This window comes from Erythrolamprus reginae, chromosome 1 (assembly GCF_031021105.1).
Source record: "Erythrolamprus reginae isolate rEryReg1 chromosome 1, rEryReg1.hap1, whole genome shotgun sequence".
Taxonomy (NCBI): Eukaryota; Metazoa; Chordata; class Lepidosauria; order Squamata; family Dipsadidae; genus Erythrolamprus; species Erythrolamprus reginae.
In genome coordinates, this window is record NC_091950.1 from 337,007,416 (window position 1) to 337,021,568 (window position 14,153).

The 14,153-nt window shown below is 39.5% G+C and overlaps 1 protein-coding gene across 4 annotated transcripts in view; it reads right to left on the minus strand.

Moving 5' to 3' along the window:
- B3GALNT2 (beta-1,3-N-acetylgalactosaminyltransferase 2) overlaps positions 1–14,153 on the minus strand; it is a 42,260-nt gene that overhangs the window by 11,387 nt on the left and 16,720 nt on the right. For all 4 annotated transcript variants that reach the window (XM_070733987.1, XM_070733986.1, XM_070733985.1 and 1 more), the window contains 2 exons: positions 5,245–5,355; positions 189–267 (listed from right to left, as the gene is read on the minus strand). In XM_070733987.1, the coding sequence (XP_070590088.1) occupies positions 189–267; positions 5,245–5,355 (190 nt within the window). The remainder of the gene's footprint in view (positions 1–188; positions 268–5,244; positions 5,356–14,153) is intronic.

Here is a 14,153-nt window from a genome sequence, read left to right on the forward strand (position 1 = left end):
CATGTCACAACAGCTCTATATTTTTCACCATCTACTTAAGCGGTCAGACAAGCGCAAAAATTCTCAGTGAGACAGGATGGTCCAAGACTGAGATAAAGCACATCCATTAAGCCACCTGGACCTGAAGTGCATTTTATCTACCTGCTTAGCTTAACAGAAGGAAGCATCAGCATCATTAGGCTGCTTACCTTGAATAGTATAAATAAAGCCACCTGCGATCCCTTCCACACCTTGTGTAAATTCATGTGGTAGTGATCCTTCTCCTGCCTATTGTGGACAATTTAAAAAGATAATTGAAATTTAGACCATGATATACTATACTTGTTTTATTTAGCCCAATTAATATGAGTCTTCGGAGAGGGGCGGCATACAAATCCAAGTAATAAATAAATAAATAAAATAAATAAATATAAATTGGACTGCACTGTCAAAATTCTTTGTTAGCAATAATTTATTACCCCCAGAGGGAGGTGACCACCACTCTTCCAGTTTTTCAGAAGAACCTTATGATCTGGCTTTGCCAAGTGGCCTTGGTATCTAAAAGTATGAGGTAACCCTGGGGATGGCTAGTGACCTGAGGACGATTTCCTAGCTTTTGAATGTTAATCTTGTTAAATTTTACTTGTAAATTTTAACTTGTTTTTAATCCAGTGTCTAAGCTATGTTTTTATCCATGTACTTACTGTATTTTTGAGACTATAAAATTTACCTGACTATAAAACGCACATAAATTTAATAGAGGAAAACCATAACAAAAAAGTTTTGGCCCATTTTTTAGGCTCCACCCTTTTTTTCCCAAGGGTTTTTCCCCTCCAGCCCATTTTCAATATTTTTCAACCTTTAAAAAAAAAACAAGCCAAAATTAAACCTTGAAAACAGGCCAAAAGAAGCCTCAAAAATGGGCTGAAAACCCCCCTCAAAATGGGTTAAAAATGTTGAAAAAATGGGTTTTAAAAAGCCCCCAAAATATGCCAAAACAGGCCTGAAAAAGGCTGAAAAATGGGGCACGCAGAAGCCAAAAAAGTTTGTCTTACAGTCCGAAAAATACAGTATATGGCTTTGTTATGGTTGTATAAACCACTTAGATCAGGTACATAGTAGTATAGAAATTTAATAAATCGATAAGCACATTTCTTAGTGCTCTGATATTTATAATTCACGATTTCTGTTTCTAGTATTCCAAAATTCCTAAAACTTTTAACAGGAGAGGGACATAGGCCACAAATCAAGAAATGTCAGGAAAGCTATTCTGCAAACAAACAAACAAAAACTTGTCAACCCCTGTTTTCTCACTAAAAATGTATCTACCGGCAAACCTGGCTAAATGGGTATACAAGGTCACAAAAAGGTGACAGAAACCATCATCACATAATACGTCAGACACATTTGATCTACATATAGGTATCGTTAAATGCATTCATAATATGTTCATTGTAGATTAGCATTATGAGATTTTTACTCCAGCATTAAGGCATCCAGAAGTTTTGTCTTATTTTCAGTGCGGCTGGAGCAAAGTGCTGGAGCAAACAGCAATCATATTGCAATAATGTACAAAAGTACTGTTCATTTTAAATGTTTTGTAACACCTGATATATTTGTAGGACTTTTAAAAGTTAACATAGTTTTCTGTTTTAACCCTGTCGTCTTTAGAGTATTGATTCAAACAGCCTATGTAGGGCTCCTGGTTTCCTTACCCCTTTTCCTTAAAATTAGCAGCTGTCCCAATCCCTGAAACTGGTTGTTCTATGTTCCATGAGACTAAAATATTCATGCGAACACAATGGTAAAAAGTGGAAGAAAAGCTAGAATGTAACACCAGTTGATCAGTAGTATGTTGACAATATCTACTGTCACTAAACAGAAGAGCATATATATGGGACAAGATGCAGGACTCAAAGAGCACTGAAGTACATGGTACCTTAAGATCATCCTGGAAACTATAAAGTCAATTGTACCTGTACAGACCTAAATGGTTAATATTTGATTAACAGCCCTTAATAATGGAAAAGGATATACGGTAAATGAAGACGCTTTCTTTGAAGCAACTCCTTGATGATGTAAATGAGTTTTGCTAGAACACCGTTTTGTTTGCAAGGTCATCTTAGTATTGCAGTTCACATATAGAGAGAATTGCCACTCCCAATGTGAAAATAATACACCATGAATTGCACAAGGAAATTAGCAATGTATGTGCACAAAGCACTCCCATGCAGGAATAATTATTTTCCAGTGCTCCTTGTTTGAATCAAAACATGCATATTTCAGACATTTTGTCTGTATGATGGATTCTCCCCCTCCTTTTTAATTTAATTTAATAATAAACAAACAAAACAAGACATACCGACAAACTTTCAGATATAAAAAAACCCACAAAATGAATTAGTTTAATACTTTACAATTCTGTTTTCATTGATTCATTCTTTTTCTTAAACGTTAGTTCAATTCTTTTTTCTTTTCTATCCAACTATATAATTTCCCCCAAACTGTGTCGTAGTCTTTATTTTGTTTATTCTGTAATTTGTATGTTAATTTGCTTAATTTGGCACAATCTGGCATTTTCCTAATCACCATTTCTTCATTTGGTATATTTTCCTTTTTCCAAGTTTGTGCACACATCAACCTTGCTGATGTTAATATATGAGTTATTAAATAGTAATCTTCTTTGCTATGCTGTCCTCTAATTATTCCCAAAAGATACATTTACGGTTTCATTTCCAATTAATAATTTAACATTTCTTTCAACCAGTTTTGAATCTTAGACCAAAATTTTTCTGCTTCCGGACATAACCACCAAATATGGTAATATGTACCTATGGCAGATTTGCATTTCCAGCACTTATTTATTTATTTATTTTTAATTTTATTTATTTGATTTGTATGCCGCCCCTCTCTGTAGATTTATTACTTATGTTTCGATGAATTTTGGCTAAACGTGCCGGAGCATAATGCCACCGATAAAACATCTTACGTAAATTTTCTTTCTACGATACCGACAATGTCATCTTATAAATAATTTTCCATAATTTTTCCCAATCGTCTAACTGAATAAAACACAACAAACAGAACAAAACAAAATTGCTTCAGAAAGCAGTGGTGAAAGGTAATAGCAGGAAAAACTCAAGGCTGCAGGCAGTGAAGGGCTACCAAAATATTTACTACCACACTGTGGGCGTGGCTTATGCGTTTTCTTTCAACAACTTTCAGTGCAAATTGGGTTTTCTGGGTGGCGGTATATATACTAACATTGATAAGAGGAAGCTCAGGAGGCAGGTTGGCCAATGGAATATCTCTCATTGGGACATCACGGGCAGAAATTTGGGGGAGAGGCAAGCCAGCTGGTGGAATGTGCTATGTTCAGAGTCTGTCCTTTCCTGTTGTGACCACTGCAGTAAAGGGCAAGTGTGCCATAGATGCACTAATGCAGCAACTGAAAAGGAGCAAAGAAGGAAGATTTTGGGGAGATGGCAGACTGGCAGTCTGGTGGAATGTGTTGAGATGGGGGAGGAAGGAGGAATGTATTGGGAATATAGGGGACGGGTCACAAGCTACGTGGAATGGATGACGCATAATAGGCTCAGCTTCTCCACCTCATAAAATCACGCTGAACCAGTCTGGTTTTTGTTTCAGCCAAAATCTGGGACAACTCAAACACTCCAGCTTTTGTTTCAGTTACACTGTGTCCGAGCCCAAATGGCTTGGCAGATTTTCTAGATTACATCGGCTTATGTCAGAGTTAGAACAAAAGATGTTTTCTATTTTGTACATACCCTTTGTGGAATTCAAACTTGCAAAGCCTAAACAAAGTTAACTCTGCGTAAAAGAATGATTTTGGATGCAGAGCCCTCTAGTTTAGAGCTATGATTTGTAAAGTACAACTCAAGAGGACCATTGCTTTCTGGTATATAGTGAATTAGAACTGCAATCTAACTGAAGATATTGTAGGTCGTAACTCATGGGTCAACCCAATTATGTTTGTAATTGAGTAAGCGTGAATAAGAGAATTCCAAATACTCCTGCAAACAAAAAGTTGAGGGGGGTGTAATCCACTTTCTTGGATGGCCTCCAACACTCCAGTAAAGGAAACAGCACATGCAGCTGTTTCTCACCGAAGTCACACATAGAGTTTTGAATGGTTACTTTGGTCTCAAATTAGCTGTAGTTATGTAGGGCATCTGCATTTGAAAAATAATTTCTTTCTAATTAGTCTCTGCCTTGGGAATGCTTGCAGTCTTTCAAGCATCATGTTCTGGCCTTATGGGAGAAATGCAATGCCAATAATTTCATTCACTGCATATTTCCATGTACATTTTAGAAATAAAGAATAAAAGGGAATGCATAAAGTGGTAGACAAATGTAGCGAAAACCAGGAAGCCTTCCAAGTCCAAAAGATTGGAGAAGCCAGTAAATAGGGTTGCTGAAACTAGATCCAGCTGTTTCTCTTCGTTTTCTGTATCACATGCCTTTAATTTCTTTGGTTTATTATTTCTTATATCTTTTCTATAGTTGGCATACATTGCTTAACACAAAAGACAATAGCATACATACATACATACATACATACATACATACATACATACATACATACATACATAAACAATCTAAAACTCCTACATTCCCCAATTCTACTACATACATATTTATAGAGAATATCTATCTATGCGTTTGCCTGGAATCTAAAAGAACTTGATAGCACATTATCAATCAATTATATGCATATTTTATATACCCATTGCACTTTTATGCAATGAAGATGTTACCTTTTTGGGCAATGATACATCTGCAAGAAAATAACCAAGCTGAGAGCACCAAGAATTCAAAAACGTTACTTTTTAATGAATATAACATTCAAAGTGAATAGCAACTTATAAAGAAATTAGGATATTTTATTACTATTTTACACTTCAGCAACTTCTAATTTTCTTTAAACTGTTTCTGTCTAATTGTTCAGCAATAGTTCCAAGCTAAATTATATCTCGTCCTTCTTAAATTAAGAAAATTTACATGATTAGTAGTTTTAAATAAAAGTACTTGGAGAGGAGTGTCGGCAACATTAGCATTTAATTTCTGGATACGGTATATATTTCAACTGTGAATAAGCTATCTAACACTGAAAGAGAAAGATACATAAAACAATATGGACAGAAGGGAAGATAAAATATTTAAAAACCTGAAACATTTGCCAATTTGTTCGTTTGAAGAAAAGTTATTTGTACGTTTAAAAGAAATGGGAATAAAAAGACAGACCGTAATAATTCTGAAGACACCACCGCCATCATTCACCATCACTTTATGAAGATTTCTAGAAACAAGGCCTTGCAAATCTTGGCTTTCCCATACAATGGTGCCTTCAAAACTCTGTCAAAAGAACCATCATATACTATTAACAGTCTATAAAATGTATTTCAGGAATTTTTTAAAATGATTTGAAGACAGAATAAATCTAAGGCATTATCATTTCAACTTTGATACACAGATATAGACTAGAGCAGTGACTTTCAACCTTTTTTGAGCCGCGGCACATTTTTTACATTTACGAAACCCTGGGGCACATTGAGTGGGGCGGGGGGGGGGGGTGCTAAAAAAAGTTTGGACAAAAAAATTATCTCTCTCTTCCTCCCTTTTGCATTATTTCTCTCTCCTCCCCTCTTTCTCTCCCTCTTTCTTTCTCTCTCTCTCCATCCCTCTTTCTTTCTCTTCCTTCCTTCCTCTCTTTTTTGCTCTCTCTCTCCCTCCCGTCGACTAAACAATGTCGTCTGGCGGGACCCAGGGGAAGAGCCTTCTCTGTGGGGGCCCCGACCCTCTGGAACCAGCTCCTCCCTGAGATTAGGATTGCCCCCACCCTCCCTGTCTTTCGTAAACTCCTTAAGACCCACCTTTGCCGTCAGGCATGGGGGAACTAAAACACCTCCCCCTTGCCCATGTTGTTTTGTTGATTGATTGACTGTGTGCCTGTTTTTTATATATACTGTTTTTTATGAGATTATTAATTTAAATTGGAACTGGATGGGTGGGCATTGGATTTGGTATTGTGTACTGTACTGTTTTTTTTTTTGTTTTTTTATTATTGTTGTGAGCCGCCCTGAGTTTGCGGAGAGGGGCGGCATATAAATCCAATAAACCTAACCTAACCTAATCCCTACCTCCCTCTATGTCTTTCTCTCTCTCTCCTTCCCTCCCTCTGTTTCTCTTTCTCTCTTGCTTTCTTTCTCTCTTGCTCTCTCTCTTGCTTTCTTTTTCTTGTTCTCTTTCTCTCTCTCTCTTGCTTTCTTTCTCTCTCTCTTGTTCTCTTTCTTTCTTTCTCTCTCTCTCTCTTGCTTTCTTTCTCTCTCTTGTTCTTTCTCTCTTTCTTTCTTTCTTTCTCTCTCTCTTGCTTTCTTTCTCTCTCTCTTGTTCTCTTTCTTCCTTTCTTTCTCTCTCTCTCTTGCTTTCTTTCTCTCTCTCTTCCTTTCTTTCTCTCTCTGAGCTTCGCGGCACACCTGACCATGTCTCTCGGCACACTAGTGTGCCATGGCACACTGGTTGAAAAACACTGGACTAGAGATGTGCAAAGCATTCAAAAGAAATAGTTTGCAATGGGCGGTCAGTGTGCCAAGCACCTGTCTTCAAAGCACTGAAGAATCCACATGTTTTGGAAGGCTTCTGCAGCTGCTTTCCTGATTGTGTTTACATTTTGTATGTATGTAGGCCCAGCTGCTTCACTAGCAACCCCCCGAAGAAAGTCTTCAAAGCAACTGAGAAAGAATTCCAAACAATATGGCTTCTATAGCGCTTTGCCCAGATTAAGACTCTTTGCAAAGCATCTGTTCCAAATGCTTTCAACAGCCCAAAATATATGCCTAACTGAGCTGACAGCTGCACATTATATTTTGTAATGAAGAACCAATGATAAGACAAAGCTTATCATTTGTCCATCGTGGGGAATAATTCTTTTTTTTTTTATGATGCCAATCTTCAGCTTTATTTATGGAAAACTTGCTGCAGTGTTTTCTTTACATCAAAGGGAATTGGATTTCTGTATAAAAGACCCAAAATAATAAATAATGTTTCTCAAAAAGTGTTTTCCATGTCCTCTCCAAACTATTCTTCATTAACATAATCAAAAGTCCAGAGCCTTTCTAGGAGCCTGGAAAGGGTGAAAATAACCCCCCCACTCCCTGGAAGCACTCCAGAGGTCAGAAATGGCTCGTTTCCCAACTTGAAGAAGGCGTCCAGAAAGGTTCTGAAGCCTGGGGAGAGCAAAAAATAGAAGTTCGGGTTCAACCAGAAGTCAGCAAATGAAACATTTGGAGGCCCGGGGGTAGGGGTATTTTCAACCTCCCCAGGCTCCTAGAAAGGCTCTGAAACTTGGGGAGAGCAAAAGACCTTCCCCACCTCTTCTGAAAATGGTCTGATCCCAACTTCCAGTGGCCCCAGAAGGCCTGAAAAGCAGCTGGACCTAAGCTCGCATGCCCACCGATATGGTTCCACGTACCACTTGTGGCACACGTGCCATAGCTTTACCATCATGGGTATATGAGATTGTCTTCTAATAAGAGTGTAGAACATCAGAGGGTTTTTGCTAAATGACACAAGGGAATGAACTATTGTAACCTCAAGAGCAAGCTCGTCCACAGAGAAGGCTACACTTGTAATCTCCAGGGAGGATGGAAACCAGAGCATTCTCCTTGGCTTGCATGTTTTGGGCAAAAAGGTTCTGCCTGGAATAGACAGTCACAAAGGTAACAAGGACCCAAACCATAAAAGGCTTTGTAAGTATTAATTAATTACTTAATTAATTACTTAATAACTTACTTAATTAATTAATTATTGGATTTGTATATCACCCCTCTCCGCAGACTCGGGGCGGCTAACAACAGTGACAAAAAACAGCATGTAACAATCCAATACTAAACAACTAAAAAAACTCTTATTATAAAACCAAACATACATACAAACATACCATGCGTAAATTGTAAGGCCTAGGGGGAAAGAATATCTCAGTTCTCCCATGCCTGACGGCAGAGGTGGGTTTTAAGAAGCTTACAAAAGGCAAGGAGGGTGGGAGCAATTCTAATCTCTGGGGGGAGTTGGTTCCAAAGGGCCGGGGCCGCCACAGAGAAGGCTCTTCCCCTGGGTCCCACCAAATGACATTGTTTAGTTGACGGTACCCGGAGAAGGATCACTCTGTGGGACCTAACTGGTCGCTGGGATTCGTGCAGCAGAAGGCGGTCCCTGAGATAATCTGGTCCGGTGCCATGAAGGGCTTTATAGGTCATACCCAACACTTGGAATTGTGACCAGAAACTGATCGGCAACCAATGCAGACTGCAGAGTGTTGGTGTAACATGGGCATATTTGGGAAAGCTCATGACTGCTCTCGCAGCTGCATTCTGCACGATCTGAAGTACTTTGAATTAACTCTGGGAAGCCAATCAGCAATATAGTTCCTGTAAAATCAGTGTCATTCTGATGTATCAGATCTACCAGCCGATGGGAAGGGAGTTGAGTTCTGTGCCAGCTCTGCCTTCTAAATCACCTTCATTGACAGCCCCATATTAAGTGCAGTTAGTTGTCTTGCCAAGAGGCAAATATATGAGCACTTCTGGAGAATAATGAGAACTTATAAACAAGCTAAATTTGACTAAATGATCCCCTTCCTTTGGAGACTGGGCCGCAAGGCAGTATTCTAACATGACAAACGTCCCCAAACACACCTCCAAAACGACTACTGCCTTGCTAAAGAAGCTGAGGGTAACGGTGATGGACTGGACAAGCGTATCTCCAGACCTAAACCCTACTGAGCATGTGTGGAGCAACCTGAAATGGAAGGTGGAGGGAGGTGCACAAGGTCTCTTAATATCCATGTCATCATGGAGAGGACTCCAGTGGCAACATGTGAAGCTCTGGTGAATTTACTGCCCAAGAGGGTTAAGGCAGTACTGGAAAATAATAATAATAATAATAATAATAATAATAATAATAATAATAATAATAATAATAATAATAATAATAAATAATAACAACAATATTATTATTATTATTATTATTATTATTATTATTATTATTATTATTTATTATTTAGATTTGTATGCTGCCCCTCTCCGCAGACTCGGGGCGGCTCACAACAATGAGTGGCCACACAAAATATTGACTCTTTTGGGCCCTATTTGAACATTATCACTTAGGGGTGAACTCACTTTTTGTTGCCAGCAGTCTAGACATTAATTGCTGTGTTGAGAAATTTTGAGAGGACAGCACATTTACACTGTTATACAAGATGTATACTCACTACTTTACATTGTAGCCAAGTGTCATTTCATCAGTGTTGTCACATGAAAAGTTATTCTGAAATATTTACAAAATGTGATGGGGGTGCATTCACTTCTGTGACATACTGTAAGTCAGTGTTTCCCAACCTTGGCAACTTGAAGTCCAGATATCTTCAAGTTGCCAAGGTTGGGAAACACTGCTGTAAGTATTAAGCCAAATATGAGGCTATGGCTTCTAGAAATCCAGTATCTTAAAATCCCAGAAAGAAATTTGACAAGAATTTGATAAAGAATTGTAAGCTGAGAAGCTCGTGGCTTTTGCTATGTTCTTGGTTAGTAATGTGTTCCCAAGGTATTTTTTTTTTCAAAAAGAGACATACTGTTTCATTATAAACCACAGCAGCACAAAGAAAAATAAGAGAAACAAACCATCTATCATGCTTCAAAGCGCATGGCACACTAGTCTCGTTCATAACACAGTGGTACCTCTACCTAAGACCGTCTCTACTTAAGAACTTTTCTAGATAAGAACTGGGTGTTCAAGATTTTTTTTTGCCTCTTCTTAAGAATCATTTTCTTCTTAAGAACCCAAGCCCAGAAAAATTTCCCAGGAAATGTGAGAGCAGCACAAAGGCTTGGCTGGTTTTCTGCCATTCCCCCTTTAATCCCGGTCCTCTCGGGCTTTTCTGGGCTGCCAGGGGAGCCTTTCAGTGGCACTTAAGGAGGCTTTGGCAGTCCAGAGCAAACGGAGCGTTTTCCTTTCTCTAGGCGCTTGGAGAGGGAAGAAACCACTTCGCTGTTGTGACTCCCTCGTGCTGCCACTCATACACCCGGCGTAAGGTTACCTCTGGGAGCATCTGGGTGTGGAAAGGCAAAAGGGGGCACTTCGCCCTGGCTGGATCAACTCAGCTTCAGCCAAATCAAGGAGTCACCACAGTGAAGGAAAGGCGCCGGCTACAAAGCGAGCAAGCGAGAGGCGAAGGTAGCCCTTCAGCATGGGAAGGAAGAGGAAGCAGGTAGCAGCAGCAGCAGAAGCAGCAGCAGCAGTCTTTTAGTCAAAGGAGCAGGAGGTTCCGCCCTCTCACCTGCTTAGATTTCTCTCTGGTGCAGTATATGGGAGGCAGCCTCGCGCCGGGTGCATGGGAGGCACGTGGTCCTCCTCACCACCTCAGAGTTCCTCTTTTTTTTTAAGCCTTAAAGTTTTTGGATTTTTTTAATTCCCCTCCCCTTCTTCCTTTGGCAGCGACTGTCCTCCTCTTCTTCTTCTTCCTCCTCCTCCTCCCACCCAAATTCCAAGCTTTTATTTCTTTCCTAATGGGTTTGCATGCATTATTTGCTTTCACATTGATTCCTATGGGAAAAATTGCTTCTACTTACAAACTTTTCTACTTAAGAACCTGGTCACAGAACGAATTAAGTTCGTAAGTAGAGGTACCACTGTATATGCATTCATGGAATGGTTATTTGTACCATGGCTTATACAATTAACTTCATTTTCCCAAGTAATTGCAAAACACTGAAAATGCAGCTAGCCAAATTGAATTTCATTGTTGCTAGGGTTCAAGGCAATTAATGCACTTTAAAGAGGAACAGCTGACAGAAATAACCCCAAACTAATTTATACCTAGATTTAGTTAGATACCTCTCTTTCATTTTGGTAATAGATGCCTCCCTTTTGATCCGCAGCTTATCAACAAAATAAAATGCTGAGAATTTTCACAGGGCCAGCTGCTACTAATTTATGTTTTAAAAAGAAGCAGTGAGACTGACACCTTCACATTGCTAAATGAATTGCATCATAGGCTTTTGCAGAGGTGAACCACATTTGGAATACTGTGTTCAGTTCTGGAGACCTCACCCACAAAAAGATATTGACAAAATTGAACAAGTCCAAAGACGGGCTACAAGAATGGTGGAAGGTCTTAAGCATAAAACGTATCAGGAAAGACTTAATGAACTCAATCTGTATAGTCTGGAGGACAGAAGGAAAAGGGGGAACATGATCGAAACATTTAAATATGTCAAAGGGTTAAATAAGGTCCAGGAGGGAAGTGTTTTTAATAGGAAAGTGAACACAAGAACAAGGGGACACAATCTGAAGTTAGTTGGGGGAAAGGTCAAAAGCAACACGAGAAAATATTATTTTACTGAAAAAGTAGTAGATCCTTGGAACAAACTTCCAGCAGACGTGGTTGGTAAATTCACAGTAACTGAATTTAAAAATGCCTGGGATAAACATATATCCATCCTAAGATAAAATACAGAAAATAGTATAAGGGCAGACTAGATGGATCATGAGGTCTTTTCCTGTCGTCAGTCTTCTATGTTTCTATGAACATATTCCACAATCTATGTTGTCATTGACTTCTCCCCACTTTGCTAAATTGGGGCTGAGCGTGGCCAGCGCATGGCATTCGGCCCACAGGCTGCAAATTTAACATCCCTGTTCTAAAACCACTTGCAAGGGTTATGGTTACAGGCACCATTCTACAGAATGCTGTTCTGTTCTTGTATGAGAGGGTAATTCCATTTGATGCATGAGATACATTATCCTACATCAGTGATGGCGAACCTTTTTTTCCTTGGGTGCCAAAAGCACATATGCATGCGAGAGTGCCCAGAATATCGGACCAGAATATCTCCAGGACCGCCTTCTGCCGCACGAATCCCAGCGACCAGTTAGGTCCCACAGAGTTGGCCTTCTCTGGGTCCTGTCAACTAAACAATGCCGTCTGGTGGGACCCAGGAGAAGAGCCTTCTCTGTGGCGGCCCCGACCCTCTGGAACCAACTCCCCCCAGAGATCAGAGTTGCCCTCACCCTCCTTGCCTTTCGCAAGCTCCTTAAAATCCAACTCTGTCGTCAGACATGGGGGAATTGAGATGTTCCCTTCCCCCTAGGCTTATAAAATTTATGCTTGGTATGATTGGTTTCTCAAATTAGGGTTTTTAAATTTAACTTAAACTTAAATATTAGATTTGTTTATATTGTTTTATTATTGTTGTTAGCCGCCCTGAGTCTACGGAGAGGGGCGGCATACAAATCTGATAAATAAATAAATAAATAAATAAATAAATAAATTAATTTAATTTAATCTAATGCCTGTGGACGGCAAAAATGGTGGGCTGGATAGGCCCATTTTTCACCCTCCCCAGGCTCCAGAAGCTTCTCTGGAGCCTGGCAAGGGCAAAAACGCCCTCCCACATCCCCCCGGAGCCTCTCTGGAAACCAAAAATGCCCTCCCGGAGCCTCTGTGCAAGCAAAAAATCAGCTGGCTGGACACACATGAATGTTGGAGCTGAGCTAGGGCAACGGTTCACGTGCCAGCAGATATGGCTCCGCGTGCGACCTGTGTCACTCATGCCATAGGTTCGCCATCACTGTCCTACATAATCAGATGATATTCAACACTACAACTCTACCCTAGACTGAATAGCGGATAGTGAAAGGTACGGAGCTTATAAAGCTATAGATTGGAAGAACAAATTAAAATTAACTCAAATGAGACAGGGAAGCTATTAATATAGAAACGGAGATGCTGAAGTTCCAACAATAACTGTTAATGGAGCTAGGCTTCCCAAAAAGTATCCGATACATAATCTGAAGATTCTTCCAGACTCATAGCCCCTGCTATATCAGAAGATAGAAGCTATGAACAGGATACTCATTGCCCCACTTTGGCTGGCGGACCAGTTGTGTGTGTTGCTAAAACAAGAGGCACTGACAATAATTCAATTCAATTCAATTCAATTTATTAGATTTGTATGCCACCCCTCTCCGAAGACTCAAGGCGGCTCACAACAATAATAAAAACAATATTCCAGAGAAAACAAATCTAATATTAAAAAGCACATAAAACCCTATCATATTTTAAAAAGCAAACAACATATACATACCCAAACATAAATACGTATTAAAAAAAAGCCTGGGGGAAAGGTGTCTCAACTCCCCCATGCCTGGCGGTATAGATGGGTCTTGAGTAATTTACGAAAGACAAGGAGTGTGGGGGCAGTTCTAATCTCCGGGAGGAGTTGATTCCAGAGGGCCGGGGCTGCCACAGAGAAGGCTCTTCCCCTGGGGCCCGCCAAACGACATTGTTTGGTCGCTGGGACCCGGAGAAGGCCAACTCTGTGGGACCTTATCTGTCGCTGGGATCATTCATTTCCTCACCACCTCCCGACCAGATTATATAAATCTCTCTTGAAGACAGGGACTCTTGAGGTAACAAAGTCTCACCTAGGATATGTATGAGTGCTGCTTATTATGATTTTGTGGGTTTTTTATAGTTGTGGTTATATTATGATATTTATAGTTGTTGTTTTTTTATATTTTTCTCAATTGTTGGATCGTATTATTTGCTTAGACTCACTTGAAGGGTAATGGAGGGAGAATAAAATAAGAATAAAATAAGAGTAAAATGGGCATTTAAATGGTTTTGCTAATACTATTAAGTGTCTGAAAATTATGGCAAATGTAACTTTTGTATTATTGTTCTTAAAAACAATAGTGTGGCTAATGTTCTAATTAATGGATAAGCATTTAATTAGCATTCATTGAGTTCCTGAATTAACAATTTAGAAATGTCTTAATCCAACAACATTGCTGTCTGAATCCACAATCCTTTCTTCTATCCCTAATTTCAGAATTTGAATAGGTGCCTGGCAGTAAGTGCCATAGCACAAACTGAACAGAAACTCTCTCTTCCAAACAAGGCCCTTTGTGTTCGTAGCTAATGATATTCAGTCGGCAACATCTTCTCAACATATGAAAACCTAATTTCACTAAAAACAATGTCACCATTCTCTGAAACCAGGACAAATGTTTTAAAGTTCATTTTTGCTAAAGTAAATACAGTGATACCTCGTCTTACAAACGCCTCATCATACAAACTTTTCGAGATACAGTGA